General features: G+C 41.6%; 1 protein-coding gene across 3 annotated transcripts in view; it reads left to right on the top strand.

Moving 5' to 3' along the window:
- The window catches only part of EML4 (EMAP like 4), a 401,831-nt gene that overhangs the window by 256,388 nt on the left and 120,739 nt on the right, over positions 1 to 24,704 (top strand). For 2 of the 3 annotated variants that reach the window (XM_033936379.1, XM_033936380.1), the window contains exons 3-6: positions 2,248 to 2,377; positions 10,491 to 10,676; positions 16,037 to 16,165; positions 16,481 to 16,506. In XM_033936379.1, coding sequence (XP_033792270.1) covers positions 2,248 to 2,377; positions 10,491 to 10,676; positions 16,037 to 16,165; positions 16,481 to 16,506 — 471 coding nt within the window. The remainder of the gene's footprint in view (positions 1 to 2,247; positions 2,378 to 10,490; positions 10,677 to 16,036; positions 16,166 to 16,480; positions 16,507 to 24,704) is intronic. The other variant, XM_033936381.1, reaches the window with a different exon arrangement.

Raw genomic sequence — 24,704 nt, 5'->3', positions numbered from 1 at the left:
TTGATTAATCTTTTTATCAATTTTTTAAAAACTTTTCTTGTAACAGTTTGGATTTTAGATTTGATAACTTTTCAAATGCAAAGTATGGTTTATTGGATTTAATATACCAAGATGTTCATTATAAAAGGAATGGAAAGGGATGCCAATAAAAAATTTTTAAAAATAGAAAAGCGAGACCTAGAACAGAAGTAAGAATGAGTCAAAGCTTGTTTACTAATTCTCAATCATTAAGGGCTCCTTTTACAAAGCCGCGCTAGGGCCTTAACATGCGAAATAGCGCGCGCTAATTTGCCGTGTGCGCTAGCCGCTACCGCCTCCTTTTGAGCAGGTGGTAGATTTTCGACTAGCACAAACCGCTAGTGCAGCTTAGTAAAAGGAGCATCCTTCCGCCACTAATCCCCCTATCCTTCCTCGCCCAAACGCCTGCTACAACCAGATCCGCCCACAGACATAAACTATCCTTCCCCTCTCTACGTGGCATCCCCCACGCAGGCAAACTGGGAAGATCCCTCCTCTCCAAAATCACGGGCCTTTGGAACGATCTCACTATCCCGCTGCGGAACCTGGGCTCCCTCCAACTGTTCCGGAAACAACTGAAAACCTGGCTTTTCTCTAATATATAGCATCTCCTTCTTACTTCCCCTCTTTTCATATGCCCTTGTAAACTCTCTCTCCCCTCTCTTCTTGTATTTTTAAGCTTTGTAAACCGTGTCGAGCTCCGCTTCCGTGGAGATGATGCGGTATATAAACTTAAGGCTTAGTTTAGTTTAGTTTAGTTTAAAGTCACACATGCACACAGGCCATCTAGAAAGGGGAAAAAGAGACAGAGAGAGCTCAAGTCTCAATGCATCCTAGTGGTCCATAGGTCAGTCAAAATAAAGTAAATCCTTAAAGCTTCAGTCGTATATAGGCTGGCAGCGATTTTGAGAGAGCAAAATAGCCTTATTAACCTTCAAAATATTAACAGCTAAAGCACTACTATTTCTAGAAAGATATCTTATTCCATACACTCCCATAAGAACCTTAAGATTAGAGGACAAAAATATTCCTTCTGTTCCGTCATTAAGAATCATAAACACACGACGGGATACTGGGGGTTTTTCGGTTATGGCTCCACAAATATGGAACTCGCTGGCAGCTCATATTAGGGAAGAAAAGATCCTTAATAGGTTCAAAGGAACACTAAAATATTGGCTGTACAAAGACGCATTTGAAATATGAAACTTTCACAAGGCTAGCCCACTTTTAACAAATAAGTTATATCCCTCCCCTTTTGTTTTTACCTTTTATGTCTTACTTTTCTTTAATTAATTGTAGTTCCACCCGTTTCTCTTCTGTATTGGTCTGTTTTGTCCACGTCTTATTGCAATCTGAATGTAGTTGGTTTTCCCTATTTTTTAAAATTGTACATCACTTTGAATTATGATATTTCAATTGATTTGTAATTAAACTTGAAACTTGAAGAATGCTCGCATCCTAATACTCTCTCATAGTGTCTTTTATGAAATGTTGGGATGCACAGTAGACATTTCTCTTCCCAGGGAGGTTTACAGTCTGTTTTGTGTTTGATCTTTGGGTGTGAACGTATGTGACGGTTTGATTAAGATAAGTGTTAAATGAACATGATGATATTATTGTAAACATGGTTGAATATGTGCCACTAATTGTATATTTTGCGTGGGCATTGTGTTCATGACGGCAGGATTGAAACAAGTATTGATTTCATTATCATGATACATATGCAAAAGCAATCTTGTGATGGCATTGTACAAAGTGGAGGTTTTTATGACCCATGATCGAGATTGGTCCCTTTACGGGTAGTATTGTTGTTTGACTTGAGCACCAGATTGACCCGTGGATCTCCGAGGTCTTGTCCTCCTCTTCTTTATAGGTATTTACACTTATAGTAACCTGTTGTGGACGGGTTGCATTATCATTTAGTGTGGCTCCACTAGGTTTGCCCTGTTTTGTGCATTTAAGGGCTCCTTTTACAAAGGTGTGCTAGCGTTTTTAATGCTGGATTAGCGCACCCTAGCCAAAGATCTACCGCCTACTCAAAAGGAGGCGGTAGCGGCTAGCACGCGTGGCAATTTCGCGCGTTAAGGCCCTAGCGCAGCTTTGTAAAAGGATCCCTAAGCGTTTTGAAACATTTCTAGGGTTTAGCTTGATTTACCTAAAGTCCTAAACAGTTTTAGGGAGGAAACTGTTCAACAGAGTTCTGATGAAATCTTTGTTACCCTTCCTTAGGTCAGTCTGCCCTCCGAGAAGCATTCTCTATGTCCTGCATAACCAACGGAAGTGCTGGGACCAGGAAAACAAGCCATAATTCCTCAATGTCCGTGGCCAAAAAAGATACATTTTCATCTGCTGCTAAAAGGTATCTAGCTAATATACCTGAAAAAAAACCCTGTAAATTAACATGGGTACCAAGTACGTGAACAGGAAAGCCAGGAAACCAACAAAAGGTGCTTATTTTTAATTGCTGGTCTAACCTAGTAGTTTGCCTGGCTTTAAGTTACATTTACTTGGTTGAATAACATTGTTTCAATTTGTGTGCACAGTTTAATTGAGCAATGAGTCAATTAAAGCTGATAATTGGGAGCTAGTAATCAGTTATCAGCGTTAAGTAGCAAGTAGAATTTGTGCATGCATTTTTCTAGCTAATATTCTATAAAGAGTCACATGTACATTCTTCTTGTGTGTGGATCTGAAAAAGGGGCACGGCCATTGGTGGGTCAGTATTACAAAATACGGCTGATCCATGCCTAATTTGGGCACCAAGATTTACACCAGGTTTCAGTTGGTGTAATTCACCATTTATCCTAGTGCTATGTGCTATTCTAAGAACAGTTCCCAGCTTAGAGTGCTGTTTACAGAAAGTTCTTAGGGCTTGATTCTGGAAAATGCGTGTCCCGATGATAAACAGCAATAGGCATCCTACCGTCATCTGGCAGCCAATCAGGATGCACGTTTCTGAAAAATATTCTCAGAGGCAGGATGCCTACATCGTAGGCCTCCGGAGCGCGCCTACGGAGGAGACATGCGACGCGTCTCCATAGACCCATAGCACCACTTAAGGGTGCCCAAGGCGGGGAGTGGGCATGGCTTCACCCGGAAGTGGCTTTGGGCAGGCTTAAGTGTCGCTACGTGTCTGGAGACATGAGACAGATGCCTGAAATTAGACCTGCAGAATATTGTGGATTTATAAATTTTAAATACAATCAGGACATTTTCGTATTCTCCGGCTGGTTCTTTGTATCCATGCACTTCACAACTGCTTTGAATTAGATACAAAATAAGTAGGTGAAAGTATTTGCAGAAATTTCAAAATGAAGTTAACTGTCTTTCTCGGCCTAATTTCAGACTGTTTCCTTGTAGGTAAAAGTATATTCACTGTTTACAGATCTCATATGTTTGCTCATATTAACTGTGCATTCTTAACCTATATAAACAGCATGGGTTAAAGCGAGGAAATCATCATAAAATTCCATATGCAAAACAAAAAGATACAATTAATAATTAGAACATTTCTGATAATTAAAATCAAATACCATTAAAACTGGCAGTCATATAATACAGAAATAAAATAAGTGATACAGATTCAAAATGAATGGATAAATCTCTCTCTATAAAATCGGATGTATCTGTGCATGTATGTTCTAGCATAACTCTGAAATGCATGGAGAAATTTCTACCAAATTTGGTATACATATGACTTAATATCTGGGAAAAAATACTGTGGGGGTGGGAAGGGGGTGACATAAAAATTATCAAAAACAACAGATATTAGTGTCTAATCCATAGTTTTCCATAGAGAGCCTTAAAGAGGGCCATTCTTGCTGCTAAAAATGAAAATGTCTACGATTCCTTTCCCTGTCTAATAGAAGATTGGGATAAATAAATATCCAGGCAATGCAGGATGATCAGCTAGTAGTTAGTATGTGGCTAAAGGTGAGCTGGTAGATATTGTGTTTCTGGATTTTCAAAAGGCATTTTATGTTTACTTTCTCTATAAAACCAACAAAATGTTTGAACTAAAAAGGCATTTACCAAAGTATCTCATGAGAGACTCCTGAGGAAATTACAAAGACATGGGATAGGAGATAATGTCCAATTCTAGTTATACCCCAGTGCCCAGGAGCCATGCAGAAGGAATCCACTCTAGTTTTTGAATCCCTCCTACTTCACAGAGGGCCATGCTGCCCCCTACAATTTGTTCCTTCTGCATGTGAGGCAGAAGGAGTGTTAGTGATCTGCTCTGCTTATTTCTTTATTTTTCTTCGGTATTTTCATGTATTTTTCCTCACTTTTGGGGCTGAGATATCCCCTGGTCGAGAGTCCAGCTCTGCCTACTTGTAGGGGAGAAGCAGACTGAGGTCTGCAGCTGACAGGCCAATCCCTTGTGGTACCTGTTGGCCAGCCTGCAGAAGCCTTTTTGGAGCTCGAGGCCATTCCCCCCCCAGTAGCATTGATCACTTACTACATTGCAATGGCTTGAGTACAGGCTGTTAAGCATCCACAGGGGGCTCAATGGGATCTTTCAGGGTGTCAGCTGCATTTCCCCTCCCCCATTTTGCATTCGTATATCTGCGGCTATTGGAGGCTTAGACACTGGCTTGACTGGTAGCCCAAAGATTTGCCGCTAGAAGGATGTTCCCTAGTGAGGCAGTGAATTCTTCTCCCAGATCCAGCTACCTTGGGAGCTGAGGCAGACTGCAGTACATGCCAGCACAGGTGACAGTGAGTAAGGCTGTTACAGCCTATCATGAAGATGGGGGGGGAGGTCTGTAAATGTTGCTTTTGAAGGTTTTTGCCTATTTCCTGATGTTCTCCCACCTCTAAAATTGCTACTTTTTTCATTTTATTTTTAGCATTTTTGATCCCTTTTTTGGCACCAAAACATTGCCATTGTGGCCATCTTGGATTTCCAGATTTTTTTTTTCCAGAGTTCTCCAGAAGCTCCAAATCACCTCGTTTTGCCTCAGGATTGGCAGGAATGGAGTCCTCAGGCTCTTTTGACCCTTTTTCATGCCACGTTTGCGCTGGATGGGCATCTGAAAAGCATGCTGCACAGCCTGTGAAGGGGGGGTATGGGAGCCGTTGGCTTAGCCTCCCCTTTGATCCTAGGGCTATATTGGTTGGGAAACCCATTGGTTGGGGCTATATTCCTTTCAGAGCCCTGGAATGGCTTTCATCCTAGGCACAAGGGCGTGGAGGTGTCAGGAGACTCAGTGCTGCCTAGTATGGCATTTTCTCTGGAATTTGTTAATTTGATGTGGAGAGCCTTTCAGGACAGCTGACCTTCCAAGGGGAAGTCTGGCAGCGCTTCTGACTGCGCACGAGGGGGTATGGGCTCCCAGGGTGCGTCTGCTTCTTTGGTTGCAGCCGAACAGGACCTAAGAGACCTTTCTGAGGGAGATTCAGAGATTGAAGGGTCTCTTACTGTCTCAGTGCATGCCCTCCCTGTCAGGGAATGCAGGGTCGCAAACAGGTGCATGTGCGTTAGACTCTATGGTAGTCCTCGATCAAGGCGATGATCCCATGGTCCTTTGTCTATTCCAGCAAAACAGAAGAAGAAAGAAAAACATCTATTCAAACCACATACCATCATCATATGTCTACACGAACACAAACCAAGATATCTATGTCATGAATCCTAATGAAATAATGTAAATCCTGGACATGACCAGACTCTTCTAAATTGTAAATCGCATTGAACTCCTTCTGGGGTATAATAGCAATCCATAATACTAATGTAATAATTATCATCAATGCCTGTATATATTTGAATTTTTATGCCACCTATGTACTATCAGTGTACACTTTATCTGGGCAGTGTATAAACTAATAATTAAAACAAATACAAAATTGAACTCCATAACTCAAATAACAGAGAAAACAGCATTCATATTAGATCAATCATAATTATTAATTAAACCAAATGACTGAGTCAGGAGCTAACAGCAGCCTTAGACTCTTTGCCACTCCTCTGCACTTGGTTCTCACCATCACTGACCACCGCTACTACTACTTATCACTTATGTAATGCTGAAAGGCATGCTCAGCACTGTACATTTTGATATTTGTAGACACTCCCTGCTCGAAAGAGCTTACAGTCTATCTTGGACAGACAGACACGACATATAGAGTTGGGGATGCAGAACCCAAGGTGAAAAGAGTTAGGAGTCGAAAGCACTCTCAAAGAGGTGGGCTTTTAACTGGGCCTTAAACATTGCCAGAGACAGAGCCCACCGTAGGGATTTGGGCAGCTTGTTCCAAGCATATGGTGCAGCAAGGCAGAAGGAATGGAGTCTGGAGTTAGCAGCCGAAGAAAAGGACACAGATAGGAGGGATTTACCAGCTGAGCGGAGCTTACGCGGAGAGATAGTGAGGGGCAGCTGAGTGAGTGCATTTGTAGGTCAGTAAGAGGAGTTTGAATTGTATTCGGAAATGGATGAGAAGCCAATGAAGTGACTTTAGGAGAGGAGTAGAGAGGAGACTCTACTTGTAGCAGTACTTTTACTTCTCATTAGGGTCTTTCTACAAAACTGCGCTGCCATGCAACGAATGCTAAATGTCGAGCTGCCTGTTCTAAATTCCTATGGGCGGCTCAGCATCTAGCATGCGCTACTTGGCAGTGCAGCTTTGTAAAAGCCCGCCATTGTCCCTTCTTGTTGGCATCACAATGACAAGACAACAGCTATACCTGACTCTAATTTCACCAGAATAGGGACTAGAGCAGGCAAAACAAAGGATGTGCTTGACATCACAGCAGCACTGATAATGGTACTAGGTAAGTAATTAATTTCATCCCAAAAGGTTGGCCCGTAAATACCACAGTTAAAGCGAAGATCCAAAGCAAACCCCCCCCAAAAAAAAAACAACCCCAGCGGAGACCAATGTTCCTGATTAGCACTTTATAATCATACTTAATCTCTATACATGCTCAACCATACTCATTTATATCCCCAGGACCCCTGAGGAAGACACTTAGGTCGGAACACGGACTGTGTTGGGTGTCCTATTCCAAGTTGTGGACATATTTTACTTCTTGAATAAAAAGTCCTAATCAGGACATCGGTCTCCACAGGTTTGGGTTTTTTTGGGTTTGCACTGGGTGAGTAACTCACAAGTAGCTACAGTACATGGAAGAGCTGATTCCCCCACGGGAAGATCTCTTCAGATGGAAACGGCCCATAAACGCTCCTACAACCACTTTATCCCTCGATTATGGAATCAGCTGCCTGAACGGATAAGATCACAGAACTCCCTGATGGCATTCTGAAGAGCAGTGAAGACCCTCCTGCTGAATGGACACCAGCATTCAGACTCCTCTTTATATCTTTCCTCCTATATACATTATGTTTTCTAACCAATCATGTCCTTAACCTACTGTGTATGTTTTTGCTGTAACCCGTTCTGAGCTTCCGGAAGGACGGGATAGAAATCTAAATAAATAAAATAAATTGAAATATTAGTGATGCCAGGGCACGGGTACTGTTAGGTTTAGTGAAAGTTTGAGCCAGTTTGCAACACCCAGATCATAAGCCTAGGGATTTTTTAATGGGAAAGAGCAAAAAATTCATGACTGCCCAAAAATTTGATAATTCTTTAAGCCGTAGTTTTAAAATATTGTAAGTAGAATTAGTTAATTACTCAACTGTGGTAAGCATTAGCGTGTGCTTACTACACGTTAAAAAAGCTTACCGCACTCTAGCTCATGTTGGACATGCCCGCGGCATACGGCCATATGAATAGCGGACACCGCCTGATGTGCTGTAAAATATATTTGATTGCCTTTAAATGTATTTAGCAGAGCTGGTCAATTGCAGCCCTCCCCCCCCCCCCCCACTCCTGGCATTCTGGGATTGGCTTAATTTGTTACATCAGTTAGTGAGCTGTGATGCCAGGGGGACCTGAAAACGAAAACTGTTATTCCTGCATACTTGGGGCCCCTATCTGCAATTTTTGCCTCCTAGAGGGCGCAGTCTGTTATTAAACAATTTAGAATAGTATTCCATGGTAGCTTTTCTTGTGTATTAGCTGAAATGGGTATGTGGCTCATGCGGTTTTAGTATGGTGGGCTAAGGGATAGGGGGTAGTTTGGATAGAGGGATGGGGAAGGGGGTTTAAGTGGGAGTTTGCAGTATTGTTGCTATACCTGTGGTGGGGAGAGATTCTGTTTAGTGTTGGTTTGCTGCTGTATTATACAAAATACAGCGGTCAGAATGATTTATGGCCTGAAGAAATTTGATCATGTTACACCCTTTTACTGTGAATTGCATTGGCTGCCAATGGAAGCCCGGGTGTTGTTTAAATTGGGCTGTTTCTGTTATAAGGCTGTTTATGGTACCGCCCCTTCTTACTTAGTCAATAGATTCACTTTAGCATCATACAGACATAGTAGAAGAACTCATCCTTTGTTTAATTTTCCATCCGTCCAGGGCTGTAGGAGTAAGAAATTTCTCAATCATACTTTGGCATATCAGGCAGCTCTTCATGACAATGAATTCCGAATATTGTTGCTTACTACCCATTCCTATGGACACTTCAGAAAACAATTGAAGACCCATCTTTTTCTAAATATTTGACTGCTTAATGAATTATCTTATTCTATGTAACATGTTTACTTTTATAACTTTTTGTAAACTGCATTGAACTTCTGGTTATGCGGTTAATAAGCACAATGTTATGTTATGTTATGTATTAGTCAGATAGGTCGTAGTTGGAGAAATGTTTCCTGTTTGCAGCATGGTTGTACCCTTTTCTCCTGAGGCGGCATTTTTCTGCGAAACAAGGCTCTTGTAGAGGAGGGGTGATTTTTGGATGTTGCTACTGGACTTTATGTATTTGCTGTGGATTATTACTGCTTCTTCTGCAACGACAATGTATGCAATTTAATTGCGTCCTTCAAAATGGCAGCGTGTGTTTTCAGCTAAAGCTGATAGAGGGAAAGATATTGTGTTTAAAGCTAAGGACTAATCCTTTCAGAACTATTTACGTCCAGTTCACCATTCTGTCATGAATACTGTGTTTTTGTTCTCTGCCTTCAGGTTATGAGCACAGGTTTTTCTCAATTTGTTTTGAGTTTTTTTTACTGTGCTCTCTCGAATGCAAGAGGAGCCTATGATTATCAGACTTTAAGCTTTTGTGGCTTTATATTATACAGCTTGGACTTGTATGTCCTGCTTGAACGTCTGAGGCTCGTTTGGTTAATATTTGTGAGAGTCCAGTTATTCACCACAGTGCGGTGTAACTTGAATGTTTGCCAAATCAGTGTTTACTTAGTCAGATAGGCATTCAGTTTGCTTTCCTTAATAAAAACAGATTTGAACATAAAAGGGCTTACCGCGGAACATTTACTGGTGTCCTGCGGTAAGCTTACCTCTCCTCGCCCATACACCGCATGCTAAAAAATTATTTTAAATAGGTTTGTCCTGGCTCCAGCGATTTTTGCCCTGCAAGTTTGTATTTGATCACTAGTAGCTGTATATTAGCGTCCATGCATTAAGCACCTAGATTAATATATCTTTGTGTTTGAATACTCACCAGACTCCTGAGGCAAGACAGATTGGCCGAAACATGTACATGTCGAATCATTGAGTTTTTGAGCCATTTTTGGATAAATAAAAAGTATATTTTAGAATCAGATTGTGTCCACCATCTTTTTTGGACATTTCCACTCCTACTTTCACGTCTTTTGAGTTGTGGATTTGGTTCTCCTGTTTTATGTTTTGGTAATTGATTATGCCAGTTTCTAGCCAATTAAAAAAAAAAAAAAAAAAATCGGTGTAAGAGTCTGGCGCCGAACTCTTAGGATGCCTAGTGAAACCTAAGTGGAAATGCCACCCAATGCCTAGGGACACCTAGCGACGCCTGTGTTAAAATGTAGGCATGGTTATGGGTAGAGAATAGATGTGCTTGACTTAGGCGTCATTAGTCATCCAACATAGGTGCCAAATTTGGCACGTGAAAAGCTGGCCTAATGGAGCAGCTCCTGTGTCTAGGATGTCTAGGGCCAGACACTAGGTGTGATTCTATAAATGGCGCCGTTTTTGGGGGGGTTTTTTGTATTGACGGCCGTGCTGAACAGCGCTTACAATGTAGGCACCATTTGGTGCCGTTTATAGAATCTGGCCTTGCTGCCTACAAAATAGGTGTCTATAGAGGCTCAAGCGGTAAAAATGTTTAATGGCAGTGTGCTAATGGCAAAATTAGTGCATGGCCATTAATTTAGAAAATGGGGAAAATGTGCCTTTTCCTGGGCACAGGACAAGTAACCTTGGCAAGTGGGAAAGACCCATGTAAGGAGCGTGCTAAGGCTACTTAAGCCACAAGTAAAAGGGCCCCTATGTATTTAACCGCATGTTTTTCAGTGATTGAGGAACTTTAGTGTGGAAAGCACTTGCAGGATTTTTGGGGGTTTTTTTTCTAATTGCGTTTATTTTTTATTGTTGTTTTTTGTTCCATATTATTCTTTTGTTTTGCAGCGGTGAAGGAAAAAAGCAGGAGAAAAACCCTGATGTCAGAGAGAGAAAAGTGGAATCTCAAGCCAATGATCAAACTCAACGTAGCTCACAAATTCAAGCACATCCTTCCCCCCAGCCCTCCTCACAATCTCCTCAAACCCACAGACAATCTCAAGAAAGCAGGAACCCTGCTCCAGCCGCGAAAAGGTTTCACATAAGCACGCAAAGTGCAGAACTAGAGAAAGGGTTGTAATGATGCCGATAATTTTCTGAAATAGTCTTGCAGAACCTTCAAAAATTCCAGACTAGAGTTTTAACATTCTGTGCTTTCGTGCACTAAAGCAGCCTGCAGGGTACACCCCCAACATTTCTGCAGGCAGATTTTTTTTATCTTTTTCATATTAGTATTGATAGCGGAGTTCTACTCCATGAAATGACATAATTTGGAAAGCGAACCTGGCATATGGAGAATAAAACAGGAGAAAACAAAAGATAAGATACTGCAAATTTGGATAAATGCATCTGAAAGTGTGTCCAGTGTGCTACTATAGTTAACTGCTATGTAAATCTGGATGCATTTGCTTATTTTGTTTGTTTGTTTTATTATCATTCTGCAAGAAAATGCAGTAAATTAGTCCCTATTATTTGCAGAATATGGTTTACCTAAACCATGCTTTAAAGCCATCTAAAATCTTTTACTAGGCCTTATATAGGGTTTTACTGTGGTTTGAAAGCACCAGCCATATGGTGGTATCATTACAACCCTTGGCTCAGATGCCTCTCTCTTCCAAGTTACTCCTTCTGTCTGACTGCATCCTCCCAGTCTGGACCTTGCTTCAGCCCTGCTTGATCCCAAAACTGTTCTATTACTAATTCTGAAAACAAATGTGATAGGTTTCTGTTGGATAACCTAGCAAAAGGGTATAATATAGCTACTGAAAATGGTTAAAAATGAAGGCATCCTTTTACTAAGGTTCTTGATTGAACTAAACCGCTTCGAACTTCACGGTATAGCGGTATATAAGAAATAAATTATTATTATTATTAGCACATACAAAATGCTAAGAAGCCCATTTTATACCTAAGGGCTTCTTAGCATTTAGTGCAGGCTAATCGTTGGCATGCACTAAATCCGTTAGCACGCCTTAGTAAAAGTACTCTAAATTTATATTTTTGTACTTGCACATTTTTAGTTTGGTGATTGGAATTTTACATAAAATTAAAAATACATATGCGCACTTTTTTTTTTTTTACCAAGCAAAAATTATTTCCAAATTATTATCATAAAATCTTTCTGGTTTTTAGTTGAGCAATCATTTGAAAGGCTTGGAAACGTGTGTGCGTTTTTAGACTGGTCAGCATAGAAATGCAAGGTAAAAATTGACGTTTTTGAACTTAGGCTGCTGCTGAAATGTACGGCATCATCTTTAAAAGGCGCGTATGCTTTTTGGCCCATATTCTATAAACAGCGTCCTACTGGCACCTAAATTAAATGCAAAACACTGTTTAAAGGCGGCCTTAAAACAAAATTCAAGGCGCCCACGGGTGCCTAAAAAAATGGCACTGGAATCACACCTACGGAGGTGCTTACAATGCCTAACACCACTGTAGGCGTGGCAAACGCTGGAAGCAGCATTAGGCATCATAAAGTGCCTCCATAAGCACGATTCACATAAAAAGAAGGCACTGGAAATGTAGGCTTTGAATACCCTGGGCTACATTTCCAGTGCCTACTTTTTCCAAAGCCATGATTCTATAAACGGCGCCTTCGTATGATTGACACACAATCAGTGACCGCTGACGCCGCCGTTTTTAGAATCAGGGCTTTTGTGCCTATGGATAATACCATATTTGTTCTTTTAATAAATTAGGTCCGTGTTTTTTTAAAAAACAAAACACTTTTCTTAATAGAAGAAACTGGTTTGATTCATTAAATGCTTGCGCCTTGCAAAAATTCTTAACCCTGTTTGAAAATCTGAATTTTAATCTTTTTTTTTTTTTTCCTGCTTGGCTTTCTTCTGAGATGTTTTCCTTCCAAAGTCCTATGTACTAATTGGGTGCTTTGTTGAAAGTGGGAAGAAATTCATTCCTATTCTTGTCTTCTGATTGTTTTAACGTCACATGTCTGCTTTCGAAGCAACACTTTTTTTTTCAGTTTCTTGCATCCTCTTTTACCACTGGGTGCTGCTTTGCAAAATTTTGTGTAAGGCAGGATGAGTACAAAGCCACTTGCCGGCAATTGTAGAATTGTAGTTCCGATTAGAGCTGGAAAGCCAAAATCATCATGAGGCATTTCTGTATTGATAGAAGTCACATACACACACATGCTCTCTGGTTCCTATATCCTATCTGTTTCTGTTTAGAAGCAGAATGGCCTTTCTGTGCTTAAGATATCAGTTTGGTCAACCTGCTGTCTTAGGGGAGAAATGTATCACTGTGAGCTACCATTAAGATGAGTTTCTTACAGTTTGTTTTATTTTGGCACAGGGTCCCATTTTATTCAATGAGAGCTTGTGCTAAGATAGCAGAACTTGTGGTAATATTTTACTTATGAGGGGCCGCTGATAAGTAAGTTCTCAGCCCAGCCAAGAAGAAAATGATGTGGCGCCATAAAACTTACAAGTTATTCCACACTTTTCTTGATACTTTTCATTTCAATGAGGCAAATGCATCCAGTAAATGGCCACAAGTATAGGGAAACCAAGCCATTGTGACATCACCGATGCGGTTGGTTCTTAAGTATTGGTGGAATGAGGCATCATGACATCACTATATGAGGGGCCACTGATAAGTTCTCAGCCCAACCAAGAAGAGAATAATGTGGAGCCAAGAAACTTACAAATAATTCCACACATTTCATATCATTGAAGAGGAAAGTATGGAATAACTTGTAAGTTTCATGGCTCCACATCATTCTACTGCTTTGGTTTTTCTAGCAGCATTTTTTGACTGTTAAAATACACAGCTTACAGATCAGGCATAGTTGTTGCGCATTTTTTGTTACCACCATTTTATGGGACCCCTGAAGAAGATGTGTTGATCGAAATACAGACCTTGTTGGGTCCCATATTTTAAGTGGTCCATTTGTATGCAACAATCTTGTTTAAATAAATTTTGCATCTGTCTGACAGATGTACAAGATACAGGCAGAGAACTTTTCAGCGGCACCCTCCTATTTATTTATTGGAATTTATTAACCGCCTTTATGAAAAGATTCACCCAAAGTATAACTAAAACTAAACTAAAACTTAGTTTTATAGACCGAGTCATCAACCAAGAGGAGCTCGACTCGGTTAACAATAATGTAATACATAAACTTGACAAGGGAAAGTGGACTGAAATAGTTAATTTCCAAAATGTTTAGCAAACAAAAAAGTTTTCAGAACTTTCCGGAATAAAGCAAAAGAATCTAAACTTCTTAATGTAAGCGGTAAAGCATTCCAGAATTTGGTTAATTTAAAAGCAAAAGAAAAACTAAATCTCTTATAGGTTCTGTTTTTACCACTGAGAGAGGGAAATATAAGTTTACATTTTTGAGAACTTCTGGTAAGATGAGACCTAGGCACATTCCAACATTCCAGTCTAAAGGAATCAAAGTGGCAAAAATGCCAAATAGGATCTTAAATGCAATACAAATGCACTTAAATTGAATTCTGAGATACACTGGAAGCCAGTGTAATTCCTTGAGCAGAGGGGTTATGTGGTCGAATTTACTCTTACCGAAAATAAGTTTAGCTGCAGTGTCCCCCCCTTGATGTCCTGTGTTTTGATTAATAACAAAGATGGGATAGATTAAGAGGGGAATAAACATCTTAAGTCACTGAGGGGGAAATTTTAGAGATGGCACCTATGTTAGGTGTTCTACCGGCACCTACTTTAAGTAACAAATGCCATTTAAAACAGCAATGTCCAAGCAGCGTTTGAAGGACTTTCAGAAGCCCTTGATGAGGGGCCCAAAGTTTACGAGACGTTGCAGCAGGTAGTACAATTGACTTGATGACAAATACAAACCTGTGCATGCCAGAATCAAATACTAGCTCAAAGGAAATGACACAGGAGAATATTTCTAAGTGGAAATATATTTCATGGGCTTTTCAGACAGGTTGCACAAATATGATTTCTAGCTGAAATGTAGTTTGCAAGTTACAAGGTAGTGAGCATTGTGAATTTATTTTAGAATTATAGAAAACTGAAAGCAGATAAAGACCACACGGCCTTTCCAGTCTGTCTACCCATGCCATCTGCTGTCTCTTCCCCTCCCTTTAGAGATCCTTATGTACTTGTCCCAAGCTTTCTTGAATTCAGATAACAAGTTTTTTCATCTCCACTGGGAGGCCGTTCTATGAGTTCACCACCCTTAGGTCATTTCAGTCTACTCCCCTTTACTTTCATGCTTTACCCCTCCCCCTTCCAGAGTGTCCTTTCAATTGAGAGACTCATTTATGCTATGTAGGTATTTAAATATCTCTCGAGAAAAATAATATAATAACAAAAAATCCAATATATCAATGCTATTAGTAAATGTGCTTCAGTGGGTATCTTCACCACTAGGCTAATAACATTGATATATTTTTTGAGACTGGATTTAAATGTCTCTATCTTATCTCCCCTCTTCTGCCTTTCTTCCAGTACATAATCTTAGTTTAGTGTAGCAGAAAGAAGAAGTAATCCATTGGTTAGGACAGTAGGCTAACAAACAAGGAAGCCCAAGTGAAATTCCACTGTCACTGCTTACAATGCAAGTCACTTAGCTATCTATTGGCACAGACACAGTGGCGCCAGGGGCAGAGGTGCCCCTCCCCCATCCCCATTTCTTCCTGACCCTCCCCTGCCACACATGCACCCCTTTTCCCACATACCTTTTTAATTTTCCCCATGTAAGCAGCATTACAAACTTATTGCCCGTGTCGTGTCAGCTGTCCCTCTGACATCATTACCTGGGCACAGGGCCTGGAAATGACTTCAGAGAGAGGCAACACCGATGTGGGCAGCAAGTTCATAATGCTGCTCGCGCAGGGAAAATTAAAAAGGTACAAGGGAAGGGGCATGGCAGTGAGGGTCAGGAAGGAGTAGGGGGTGGAGAAGAGGACGGGTACCAACGCCCCCGTTTACTAAGCAACTGCTCAGGCATGAGCTTAGATTTAAGTCTCTCAAGGACACGAGAATGCCTACGATATCTGAACATAACTAAAACTGTAAAAGGCTTGAGCTAAATCTAAACGCCCTTCTCCTCCTCCCCCCCCCATTAATATTCAGTAATTCTGAGAGTTGAAATGGAGCCAGTAATTGGTTCCATCGTTGTCGTCTCATCCTGAGAGAAATAAGTGTTTGTTTTAAAGTGCAGATGAATAGCTGTTGCCTTGCATAGTTGCTTTCACTCATCCAGTCAAGACTTTCTGACTAATCTTTTTATTTCCTCATATTCTGAATCGACGTGAAAGAACGTTCTGCCTCCGCTTGTTTGTCTTTTGCTTGATATTTCGGTCACCTGCTGTAACACATCCTTCCTATGTAACCTTCTTCTCGAAAAGGTAAAATTAATTTATATAAATCTGTTTTCATTTCAGTGTAAAACGAAGCTCTACTGTTGAAAGACCCCATAGCATATGGGATGGATCTGATGACAGCCGTAACAAATTACTAAGGGTATCTTCAGCATCAAAACTGATTTCAAAAGTTGCAAAGAATGCAGATAAGTATGTTGCAAATTGATCTCCATGCTCATAAATAACTCATGCATTAGCTTTTGCTTTTGCGTTTAACCTGCTACCCCTGCTCTTTTATTTATTTATTTATTTATTATTTTGCAAGGTTGGCCCCAGCTTTTCTTTTTAGCTAATTTTGTCTTATGCTTTGACTAGAATCTGGGGATAGGAAAAATAAATTAAAATACTCATAAAGTTGGAATAAGATGAGACCATCATAGCTTTCCTAATAAAGCAATTAACAATTGTGTTTTGAAGCAACTAGGCTCTCTGAAAGATTGATCTTTCTTTTCATTTCTTTCCTAGGCATAAAGATATTGTCATCGGCCCAGGTAAATGAATGAATTAACTCGCATGTAATCTTGCATTTGCTCCTGTATAAAGATGGGAAGTCCACAGCAATGTGGCTTTCAAGGTCTAAGAAACCACTGAAGTCTGTACCTAAACTCCAAGGAACTTCATTGCCTCTTTCTGAGGAAATTAAGCAAACCGATCGTGTATCAATCGGTTTGTGACCCGATTTCCCTCCGGGCCGATTCACTTACCTCTCTGCCGGACCATCCTCCAATCCGCGCATGCAAATTAGGGGAACGGCATGCAAAGTAGGCAGGGGCACGATTCAGTAACCAAAACCCTGCAACACCAACTGGGCTGGATGATCACAAACAAGCGACTGCTGAGGACCAGTTGCTCAAGCCCTTTCTGACTGCTCTGCCTTCTGCCGCCCTGCTCTCTGCCCTGTCAGCCCCGATCTCCTGCCTGTCCCAAACTCCTGCAGCCCCGATTCTCCCGCCTGCCCCGATCTCCTGCCTGCCCCGATCTCCTGCCTGACCTGAACTGCATCCCCTGGCTCTAATGAAAGGAGCTGTCTTTTAACCTTTTTAATTAAAATAATAATAATATACAAACCCATCAGTCAAACGAAGTAGGGCGATTATATCCTACATTTTCCCAGGAATACGCTTTTCAAGTCTTTACTACAAAAAGCTGTTTTAATGAACCTTTTTTTTAACTATTTGAACTGCAAGTCCGAAAAGTAAACTATCCTTAAACTAGCAGGTTGAGAAAGGAGAGTGGGGGCTCTGCAGAATCCAGTACCCACTAGTAAGGAGTAGCTTGGGGGGGGGGGGAATCACCTTTCATCAGAATAGCATGTACAAATTGAAATAACTGTTCTGCCTATTGCTTCCCGCTCCTTGTTGCCTCCCACAATATCTTCTAAATCAGCGCTTGCGATTTTAAATTCATTGTAAAACTTTGCCCTGGTTGGCCTCCGTCTCCTCCCCGTCAACACATGCATATGATCTGGAAGCATGTTTTGTAAAAGTAGCACCCTCCTAAGAGCTGTAAAACTCCTGCCTGCCCCGATCCCCGCAGTGCAAGCCCGTGGTTTTAACCTGCGGGTTTAAAGCGGGTTAAAACCACAGGCTCCAATAAAGTTACAAAAAGAAAAAAAAAACCCAAAAAAACTCTCTGTTGGGCTCGGAGGGCCAGTGCATTTGCAGACCATCTACAGATGGTCTGCGCATGTGTTGGGATCGCTATAGAGCGATCCGGGCAGGCAGTTGGGGGCATGATTCCGATTGCCCTCATTTGCATGAGGGTGATTCATAAATCAGCCCCCCTGACACGGATCGGATCGGATCCAAACCGTGCCCTTAGTGAATCTAGCCCTAAGACCGTAGCTTTTTATTGTGACAAATTCCTCAGTTTTGGCAGACAGACTAATAATGTTGTTAAGAGTTATTTCCGCTTAATGAATTTGATTAGATAGGCCTTATTCTTTCTAAACTAAATTTGATTACGGTTGTTCATGCAATGGTTACAAGTTGGTTGGACTATTGTAATTCTCAATACCAAGGATTGCCCAAGAATTGTCTAAATAGCGTACAATTAGTACAGAATACTACAGCCATATTGGTATCGGGAAAGAAAATGTTTGACCACGTTGCACCAGTTCTAACTGACTTAACGTTGGCTACCTATTGCTGCCAGAATTTCTTTTGTGTTGCTTTGTTTTTAAAGCATTTTCTGGTGCAATAGGAGCATCAGTCTTGACCTGTGGGTTCTAGCCCCCTTTGAATGCGAAGTAGAGAGTGGCACGGAGACAATTTTTCCCTGTCCACGCAGGAGCTCAATTTTCTGCTCGCCGCAAGTTTTGTTGCTGTCTTCGTCCCATTCCTGTAAGCTCAGCCTTAACTGTACAAGCCATGAAAACTTATAATTTTAAAGTGTTTGAGGCTTATGCAGATGAGGACGGAGCTTGCAGGAATGAGGCAGGGACAGGAAAAGAACTTGAGGGGACAGGATGGGAAAATGAGTTCCCGTGGGGACGGAGAAAAATTTGTCCCCGTGTCATTCTCTACTGCGAAGTTTATTAACATTTTCTTCTGTTCCGTCTCCCATCACTCTGGGCTGTATTGAACTTCTTCAGTCTTTCTCTCTACATGCAGAGTTGTAGGAGCTTGTCTGTTCTGCTCATGTTTATTTTTTTTCTTTGCTCGGGTATTCATCCAATTGTGAGGCTTTTGATACTGCAGAGGCTTCTGTTTCTCCGGGACATCTCTGGCTATTTGGAATATACAGTCTCGTCAGGGTAAAGGTCTGTAGCCCGCAGGCATCTGCTTTGCAGGATTCCTGTGGGATCAACCTGCACTAACAGTTTAGAGCACAGGTGTCAAAGTCGGTCCTTGAGGGCTGCAATCCAGTTGGGTTTTCAGGATTTCCCCAATGAATATGCATGAGATCTATTAGCATACAATGAAAGTAGTGCATGCAAATAGATTGCATGCATATTCATTGGGGAAATCCTAAAAACCCGACTGGATTGCGGCCCTCGAGGACTGACTTTGACACCCCTGGTTTAGAGGCTCAGAGATTGTTACCTTTGTAGCATGCTCGCCCCAGGTTCATCCGCAGTAGGCTTGAGCAGAGGCTGTGTGATACCCATGGCGGTTTTGTACCAGGATTGGAGCTGATTGTGTTGCTCCCCCCACAATGTCTTTGCCCACTCGTTTGGACTAGTTACTGCACCAAACACCTTCAGCAAGATAATAAGAATTGCCATACTGGGACAGACTGAAGATCCATCAATCCAAGTATCCTATTTCCAACAGTGGCCAACCCAGGTCCCAAGTACCTTGCTAAATCGCAAGTAATAAAACAGATTTTATGCTGCTTATTCTGAGAATAAGCAGTGCATTTCCCCAAACCACCTCAATAATGGCCTAAGGCTTCCTTTTTAGGAATTTATCTTTTTAAACCTTGTTAAGCTGATTTCACCACATTCTCCTGCAACTATTTCCAGAGTTTAATTACGCATCATGTGAAGAAATATTTTCTCTGTTTTTTTTTAATCTACTATTTAAGTAGCGTCATTGCATGCCTCTTCGTCCTAGTATTTTTAAAAAGAGTGAACAAGCGATTCACATCTACCCTTTCCACTCCACTCAGAATTTTATAGACCTCTATCATATCCCCCTGAGCCATCTTCTCTCCAAGCTGAAGAGCCCTAGCCACTTTAGCCTTTTCCCATAAAGAAGTTGTCCTATTCCTTTTATCATTCTCATTGTCCTCTGTACCTTTTCTAATTCCACTATATCTTTTTTTGAGATACAGTGACCAGAATTGCACAAAGTATTCAAGGTGCGGTTGTACCATGGTGTGATACAAGGGCATTATAACATTTTCATCTTTGTTTTCAATTCCTAACATGATAATTCCAAACATTCTATTTGCTTTCTTAGCTGTTGCTGCACATTGAACTGAGGGTTTTAATGTATCCTCAATTATGACACCTAGATGCTCTTCCTGATCAGTGACTTCTAACATTTAACCAGCTAGGTTAACCACATAAATGTCAGTACAGTCTTTATATGGTAACTCATAGTCAGTTAAGTGCTGAAAATTGCACTTAACCAACTATATGCTAACTGGCTCCAGAAATTCAATACCAATGTCAAGACATGGCCCAGCATTTAATTTCTGGAATTAATGTCAGCAGCAGTCAGCAAAACACTGATCGTTACTAGCTGAAAGTCAAAAATCTCTATATGTAATCCGCTTTGAGCTTAGTGGTATAAATGGAATATAAGTGGCAAGATGTCTTGTAATATACAGTCCTTTCTTGTTATTCGTGCGTTCCCAATGCGTAATTTTGTATATCCATGGTTGCATCAATTGCTACCAATAATTCCCCATTTGCACCGCTGTGTTTGCATATTCGTGGACTGGCTCTTTAAAAAACAGCTTTCTTTGCTTTCACTTTCAAGCGTTTGCTGCTAGATATGGCCCCCAAGTGTCCAGAGAGAGAATTACAAGCATCTACAGGTACTCCAAGTGCTGTCCCATGCCAGGAACCTAACCCTATTTTCCCATAGACTCAGCATTTCACTATTCGTAATTTCAGTTTGTGAACATTTTCGGGAACCATACTTCCACAAATAGAGAACAGTCTGTACTTGTTTAATTTCTCTGGAGTAATATACAACCGAAATAATATTTTATATTAAATATCTCTTGACTAGTACAATTTGACATGTTTGCCTAAGTTGCATGCACAATAATGAGCTATTAGCAATAATTGGGTGCTAACAACCAATTATCACAATTAATTGGTTCCAATTAGAATTTGCATGTATCTTGCTAGGCATTATTCTATAAAGATCCATGCACAAATCTTTTAGCGAAGAGCATGGTCAGGTCAGGGGCATTCACTAAAGATGCACGCAGTATTATAGAGTTTGTGAGATCTACACCAGGATTTATATCTGGTATCAGTTAGTATAAATCGTCATGCCTAAAGTTAGTGCTGATCCTGGTGCTATGCCCTGTTCAATAAAGGATGCCCATTCCCGAGTGCCCATTATAGAAAACAGTTCAGTGTCAATTTTTCTTTTGTGCCGATAATAGTTGTGGTGGCAGCCTATCTCCACAAAGTGGGAATACAGTTGCATCCTTAGCTGGACAAATGGCTGATTAGCGTGCTGTTTGAGACTGAGAGAACAAAGCGGTGGAGCAAGTGGTCCAGCTTTCGCACAGCCTGGGCTGGGTGATAAAGAAGAGTCACTTAGCTCCGCCATAGCCTCTGGAATATTTGGGAATACTGTTCAACATGGCTCGGAACAGAGTGTTTCTACCGGAAGCACGCAGGGCAAAAATCATACGCCAGATTTTGGAGCTTTGGGTCAGGCTAGGACAATGGTATGATATTACCTTCAGTTATTGGGGTCCTTATGGCCTCGCACCTAGGAAATGACATCAGAGGGGTAGCCGACACAATGTGGGCTGCAAGTTCGTGTTGTTGCTTGCGACCTGCAAATTAATAAAGGTACGGGGTAATGGAAAGGTGGCGTATGCGTGGCAGGGGAGATGGGAAGGAGAAGGGGGAGGGCGGGGAAGGGACACCACTAGCCCAGGCGCCACTATGTCACTGATCCCAAGGCTTAGTTTATACAGGCAGTCCCCGAGTTACAGACACCTGATTTAAGTACGACTAGTACTTAAGAACGTGGTTGCGGCTTCATTTGATTTCACTAATCAGTATTTCCAGTGGCATAGACTCCTCCACGTCTCTTGCAGCAGATTCAGGAATGATGCATGGCCACATTAAGAACAGCGTGTGGTTGTGCTTGCTGTACCTTAGAGGGAACACTGGCAGGAACAGTTGGCCCTTTTGTCAGCTGGGAGCAGAGGAAAGCAGCAAGAATCTTAAAATCTACACGTTCTGAGTTACATACAAATCTGACTTAAGAACAGCTTTAAAAACATAACTCGTTCTTAACCTGGGGACTGCCTGTATAGAAATAACCAAGCCATTGTGACATCACTGATGGGGTTGGCTCTTAGACACTGGTGGAATGAGGCATTATGACATCACAATCTCAGCTCTGGAATGTTGCTACTCTTTGGGCTTCTGCCAGGCCCTTCTGACCTGGGTTGGCCACTGTTGGAAACAAGATACTGGGCTTGAGGGATCTTCGATCTGTCCCAGTAAGGCAACTCTTATGTTCTTATGTGAGTCAAGTACAGCCAGTCCCTGAGTTACAGATGCCCGACTTAAGAACGACTCGTACTTAAGAACGCGGTCGCGGCTTCATTTGATTTCACTGAGCAGTATTTCCAGTGGCAGAGACTCCTCCACTTCTCCTGCAGCAGATTCAGGAATGATGTATGGCCACATGAAGAACAGTGTGTGGTTATGCGTGCCGTACCTTAGAAGGAACACTGGTAGGGACGGTTGGCCCTTTTGTCAGCTGGGAGCAGAGATAAGCAGCAAGAATCTTAAAATCTATAAGTTCTGCGTTACATACAAATCCGACAAGAACAGCTTTAAAAATGTAACTTTTAGCTTTCCCTATCAATGAATGATTACTGTAATGTAAAAGGTGATTATAAAGCAGCAGAGGCCAATTGGAAAGATAAACTGTAGCAAAGCCAGAGAAAATTTCAAATAGAGACATAAGTTTTTCATATTCATTCACCAAACCTTAATTTATCTCTCATGTCACATGAAAAATGGACATCTGCAATATCATTGGTTGGTTGATGAATGTGAAGAGCTCTACCAGGGTCAGTTAGGTTATGCAGCAATAGAATGAGCTTTAAGACGCTTTTGAAAACTCACTGTTTTGTTACAGCAGGGGTCGGCAACCTGTGGCTCGCAAGCCACATGCGGCTGTGGCTCTCCAGGCACCTTTAATCTCCCTCCTAATCCCTTGACACCCTTCCGGGCCTACCAAGGTACCTGGTGGTCCAGTGGAGGTCTTTGTGGCAGGAGCGTGGCCCTCTTCGCTTCTGCTTCCTCACAGCTGCCTTCTAAAATAGCTGCCGCAACCTTTTGCAGCTGTTCATGGCTTTTCCTGTAGTACCGCTAGGGACGTTGGGGGTTTGCCAGCAGGATGGAGTGAGCATTCCTGCTGCTGGGGATTGTTTAAAGGTTTACGACAGGAGGTATTGGACCTCTGTTCTGCCGCTGACAGGGTAGGGGGGTTCGAGGGTGGTGGCATGCGGGAATAATTATCCCTCCTGCTGGCTGACTTGCGATGGAGTTCATGGGTTCCCTGTTGCTGCCGCTCAGCTGATTGCGACATGGAGTTTCCCTTGCCGCTGTCAGCTCAGCTGTAACACGATTATCTAAATGGCATCTGTGACATGGATGCCGGTTAGAGAATCGGGGTGGTTAAGCAAGGTTAGGCATATGTGGACAGATGTGATTCAATATAGGACGCCTGTATGCAATTCTCAAAAGCCGCTTAGGCAGCTGCTGAGGCGTCCTTTGCAGAATCAGGCCCTAGATGTCTTTAGTGCTGGAGGTCAAGTGAAAAAAATAAGGGTAGCCAACAACAATTTGTTAATTATATACCTTCGATATCTAAACGTAAATCCCTCTAATTTCTTCAAGAAACTATTGCTGCGGTCATAAAAATCTGATTCTTTTCTAAGTATTCATAGAGATTAATGTCTCCAAAATGATTGTTCTTCCTTAGGGCCAGAGGAGTATTTTTAAATGGGATACCAGCTCCTTAATTAGACTCCATGCATAATCTTATAATCTCCATCTCTGTAATTTTGGCTACTGTTCAGTCCCAAACTGCTGTGTTCTACTTATACACGTCTGTGAAACTGTCTTATTCATGGCTACTGTTGCCTGCATTCTCCTTTTTCTTGGCTCTTCCTCTTTCAAAGTACTTTTCCATGCTTCAACTACCTTTTTTATCTTGCTAGCAAATCTGTTTATTTTCCCTAGGCCTGTGTCTCCAGTTGTACATTTTTGCTTATCTACTGCCTTAAGTTTATGCAATACAGTACTTCTTTCAGGTTCGAATGCAAAATTGGCTTGCCTACCTTTAAAATACATTCATCTTCATTCATATATTTTGCTGCTGCTTGCGATTGCTCCTGCCCTTCAAGCTCTCAAATTCTTTTTATGCTGCTCCTTCGATTTCCCCGCCCCCCTCCTAAATCCTTTTCCTGTGTCAGGAATGTTAAATAGTTAGTGGGAGAGTGGTAGACATGGTGTATTTAAGCTTTTAACAGTGTTTCACAAAAGCATCTAATAAAAAACTGAGTATCTCGGTATGGACCCTAAAGTGATGGACTGAGGGCAAGATTCTCAGAAGTTTAATGCCGTCGCTAAACTGTTTTCCGGCGGTTTAGCCTGTATGCAGTTCAGCAGCGGATTATCAAAACAGATTATTTCCGTCTTTAGCGAGGTTTCTAGAAGTCTCCGACACTGACATGCAAATGGGCTCTTCAACATTGAAATGAGCCCTCCGGTGGATACTTAAAAAAATGCCGAGCCATTTTCAAAACACAGCATAGGCTTTTGGCAACAACAAAAAAAAGCGACTGGTCCAGGGATGCCAGTCAGAGTCAGAGACTGCTAGAAAACCCATTTGTGTTGTGATGCAGTGAGAGGGATGACCATTCTCTCCTCTGCATCACAACACCCCTTCCCTAACATCCTAGCTGTGACCCTCCCCTGACAGCAGAAGAGATGCCAATGAGGCCTTAGGCCCCTCCCTGGTGC

Source organism: Geotrypetes seraphini, chromosome 3, assembly GCF_902459505.1.
Source record: "Geotrypetes seraphini chromosome 3, aGeoSer1.1, whole genome shotgun sequence".
Lineage (NCBI taxonomy): Eukaryota > Metazoa > Chordata > Amphibia > Gymnophiona > Dermophiidae > Geotrypetes > Geotrypetes seraphini.
The sequence above is the reverse complement of the archived record's forward strand: the minus strand, read 5'-3'. Positions and strand labels throughout refer to the sequence as shown.